Genomic DNA, 4,377 nt, shown 5'->3' on the forward strand with positions numbered 1-4,377 from the left:
GGCTGGTTCCCCTACACCCGCAGGACAGCAGAGGTCAGGAGGGAAGACACGTGCTAGGTGAACCAGACCCCACCCCACTGGCTGCCATGATGGGGGGCCAGGTGCAATCGTGACCCTCCCAGGGCTGTTCACAGGAGAAACTAGGCAGAGGGCCACCTCAAGACAGGGACACCGCACTGCCCTACTGGCAGGAGCTGGGATGCCTTTGGGTGAGCTTGCAAAAGCACCTGGGCTGAGGTCCCGGGAGAAAGAAGTGGAACCCCAATCAGGCTCCCGCAGGCAAGTGACACCCCGTCTGAGCCCCCGCACAGAGCTAGTGGGTGTGGAACATGGCTGCTGGCCTTCAGTGTGGATGGAGCTCCCCTTCCAGCCCCCAGCACTACCTGTCGGGCTGTAGGGAGCATCATCTGAGCCTTTCCTCTTCTTGGAACGGGACTTGAAAACAGGACTGTCCTCATCCGACTCCAGGGAGGGGTAAACTAGAGCGGCAAAGGGGAGAAGGGCTGGGCTGCTGGTGTGGCCACAGGAGGGTGGCTGCTGCAGGCTACTGGCAGAGCTTATGACCGGCATCCCCCAGGCTGTCCCCAGGCTGCAGAGCACCAGCCCTCCTGGTGTGGCTGCCACACGCATAGGCACAGGTGGCCTCTGAAATTGTCAAGCCCAGGCCCCCTTGAGGTCCAGAGAGGGCCAGACAAGGGGCTCCATCCAGCCCCCATTGCCACCTGACCAGCTGTTCCTACCCCAGCCTGGCCACCGCACCCACTTGAATGCCCAATTCTCAAAACGTCTCCTCTGCTGCTATCAGAGAAGAAGAAAACATCTGACGTCCACGGAACTGTGCGTCTCTGAAAGACCCCAGGCTAACCTCAGCAAGTCTCTGGAGGAGGGAGACCCACACAGCAGCCCTGGGTGACTCACTGGGTACCTCGTCTCATTACAGGTTCAACCTCCAAGGCTTGTGACACCCGAACCCAGAAAATGGTGCCCAGAAAACGGAGTTCACTCCGCTGTTGATCTGTCAGACCATGGCAGGCCCCTCAGTGAGGCCTGAAAGTGTCCACCAGATAGGGCAGGTCCAGCCTCACCACGGGAGGGCTCTCCAGGGACAGGGTCTCCAGGACAAATACACTGCCCTCAGACCATCAGCACTGAACTGAAAACAGGCCCTGCACCATGGGGGCCAGCACGGCCCTGACCCTGAGGAGCACAGCGTACCCTGTGGGGGCTGGGACATCTATGGGCAATGGGCTGAGGCATGGAGGCAGGTCCTTGCTCCAAGTCCCCTCCCAGGCGGCCAACAGCAGCTCCTTCAGAGCCCGTTGGAACCCAAAGCACCAGGCCTGGAAGGAAGGGCTGTAGTGGGAGGCGAGGGGCTATGTCCCTGGGCAGAGGCCACAGCTATGGCCCATCCACCAACTCACTGCCCACCTCAGACTCAGGCCACAAAGCCACTCTGGGCCTCAGTTTCTCTGTCTACACAGACATAGGATGGACACAGTCTCAACGTGTCTGAAATGGTATAGCCACGTGGAGAATAGTCGGGCAGGTTCTCAGAAGGTGAAACAGGCAGCGACCCAGGTATACACCACAGGAGCACCATAGACACAGGCCATACAAAACTCCCTGCACACCAACATTCACAGCAGCACTGTTCACAACTGCCAAAAGGTGGAAGCCATCCAAGTGCCTATGGATGGATAAAGGGATAAACAAACGTGGTGTGTCCACGTGGTGGAATATTATTCAGCCATCAAAAGGAACAAAGAGCTGACATGTGCTACATCATGGATGAAGCCTGAAGAGTATGCTAATGAAAGAAGCCAGGCACCAAAGACCAAGCACTGTGCAATTCTAATCACGTGACACATCCTGATTTGGAATATCTACAAGGCAGCATAAATCAGTGGTTGCCAGGGGCCAGGGGAGAGGTACTGACTCTTAACAGGTACAGGGCAGGGTTTGCTTTCTGGATGATGAAACGTTCTCAAATTGGGTGTGATGATGGTGGCATGCACATCCCTCCAAATACACTAAGCACCACTGAGTTACATGCTTTTAAAGGGTGACTTTTAAGGTCTGTGAATCATATCCATAAGAGGGCCCGGCTCCCAACCCCCAGGTCTAGCACCCCTCCCCGCACAGCGGCACTCACCGTAGTCCGAGTCCTTGAAGCAGGCGTCCAGGTGGTCCTGCTCCTCCTCGTAATCATCCAGGTCCACACTGTTCTTGGCCGCCCTCTTCAGCAGTCGCTTGCCTGTGCTCTTACTGCCAGCCCCGTTCTTCCGGGTGCCATGGGCTGCCAGCGAGCTGCCCTTGGCCTGGCCGGCACCCCATGTGGTCTGCAGGCAGGAGTCGGAGGCCTGCAGGTTGGCCATGGACAGCATTCCCTGAATGGCTTCCTGTGTGCTGGGGGAGGCGGGGGGCTGGCTGGAGGCACAGAGAGACAGGCACTCAGCCCATGGCCCACACATCCTCCCACTCAGCAGCCAGCAGAGGGTGTGGGGTGGAGGATAGTGGTAGCTGATAACTGCCCCATGGAAAGAGCCAGCTATCCCCTTCCCCTACCCTCTGTTCCCACCCCCAACACCAAAGGAGGGCTGGAGGCCTTGGGACAGAGAGGGGCATAAAGAGAGAAGAGAGGGAGGGGATGAAGAGGGGCAGAGGGATAGAAGGTGGTAGACAAAGGTGCCATTACTCCTGATCTCTCCTACTATAAAGTCAACAAGCAGATTCCCCCAAGGACCCAGGCCACGCCCCTTCCTCCCTCTTCCACTCCAGCTGGTTTTGTGCACACCTCCACCCACTGTGGACTCCTGCGCTCAGCCCCAGCCCCAAGCGCTCCCTCCGCCATGTCTTCAAGGGCATCCTCCCATCTGGTACCTGAGATGGGGCAGCACAGCCCTCTCCCTCCCATGGCACTCGATCTCCCCAGGTGACCCACACCATCTTTTCATGACTGCACCTGCACCAGCATCCAGACCCTCACCCTTGCCCATCACCCCAGGCTTTTGTCCACCTGGGTCAGGATGGCCCACCCCGGCCTCTGGGGAGCCTGGCCATACCTCTCATTGCTCCCTGGGACCCTAGGAAGCAGGACCTGGGGTGGGGCACTGCTTAGCCCTCCTCCCTGGTCACAGACCCAGGAGGCCCAGGAGCCCCAGCAGCGGGCCCGCCCTCTGTGTCTGACATCCAGGCCCCCTCCTGCCTGCCCCATGTGCCCCCAGGGGATAGACCCACCTGCAGGGCTGCCAGACCCAGAAGCAGCACCCAAAAGTGCCAGTCCACATGGGCCCCTGGTGGTTCTGCATGGTCCCTGCTCCCTCCTCCAATTCCGAGAAGTATTTGAAGCATGTTTAGTAAGACATTAGAACAAGAAGGAGTCCCTGCTCAGAAATAAGGTTCCCAAGATTGAGGCTGGAGGGTGCAGGGAGATGGAGCTGGCCCCAGGAAGCACAAACACAGAGGGTGGTCCCCTGTGGTCCTGGGGGCCCACCGAGGCAAGCTTGGACAAAAGCCATCCTGTGAGGGGTACTGCTGGGCTCCAGGCCAAGGACTCTGCCCCAAGCCAGGAAGAGGCGATGGGCAGGCGCCTCTCTGGGCAGCCCTGCACGAATACCACTTCCCCAAGCCCTGCCCGAGACACACTGGACCGCAGTGTTTTGGGGTTTTGCAGGAAGCAAATGGATTACGGCTCCAAAGCCACAAACAATGGGAAGAATCAAGTATGGTCAGACCGCCATGGAGAGTCGGGAGCCTTCCACCGGACTCTCCACCTGCCCCAGCATACCCCTGACCCCCACTGTCCCACGCCATGACGGCAAAGGGCTACCCAGACCCAGCCAAGAGCACATGGCATTTGGTAGCGGTAATATCATTGTTGTACCATCATCACTGATGGTTTCTGAGCAGGGACAGGCCCTCGACCCAGCACTAGAGCCAGCAAGAGCTGATAGCTGGCCCCCCCATCCTCTGCCAGGCTCTCCAGTGCTCTACGAATGAGGCCCTTCCAGGCTCACCCTGAAGGTCTCAGGCACCCTCACCCAGCCTCATGGCCCAGACAAACACCTGGCTTCCTGCAGGGATGGGAGGGTGGGGGCCGGGACACACCATGAGGGTCCTCCGGGAGCCAACATGGAAGCCAGCCGCCTGCCTGTGCCATCTGGACCTCATGGTCCCAGCCCAGCTCAGCTGCAACCTGAGAGGGAGGGGCCTTGGAGCCCAGGGCTGCAGGCTGTCCACGTGGGCCAGTGAATCAAGGAGCGAAGTCTAACTAGTGCGCATGGAAAATAATACCTTAATCCTCCAATTATCATACCAAAATCCTCTCTTTCCCCCCCCCCCAGGCAGTAAACACTAAGCAACCCATCCACAAGAAAT

General features: G+C 58.7%; 1 protein-coding gene across 1 annotated transcript in view; it reads right to left on the minus strand.

The window, feature by feature from the left end:
- PHF2 (PHD finger protein 2) overlaps nucleotides 1–4,377 on the minus strand; it is a 92,897-nt gene that overhangs the window by 2,060 nt on the left and 86,460 nt on the right. Inside the window, exons 19-20 of the mRNA XM_007468158.1 lie at nucleotides 2,153–2,427; nucleotides 384–479 (exon numbers count right to left, since the gene is read on the minus strand). Of these exons, the coding sequence (XP_007468220.1) occupies nucleotides 384–479; nucleotides 2,153–2,427 (371 nt within the window). The remainder of the gene's footprint in view (nucleotides 1–383; nucleotides 480–2,152; nucleotides 2,428–4,377) is intronic.

Source organism: Lipotes vexillifer, unplaced genomic scaffold (assembly GCF_000442215.2).
Source record: "Lipotes vexillifer unplaced genomic scaffold, Lipotes_vexillifer_v1.1 scaffold466, whole genome shotgun sequence".
Classification (NCBI taxonomy): domain Eukaryota; kingdom Metazoa; phylum Chordata; class Mammalia; order Artiodactyla; family Lipotidae; genus Lipotes; species Lipotes vexillifer.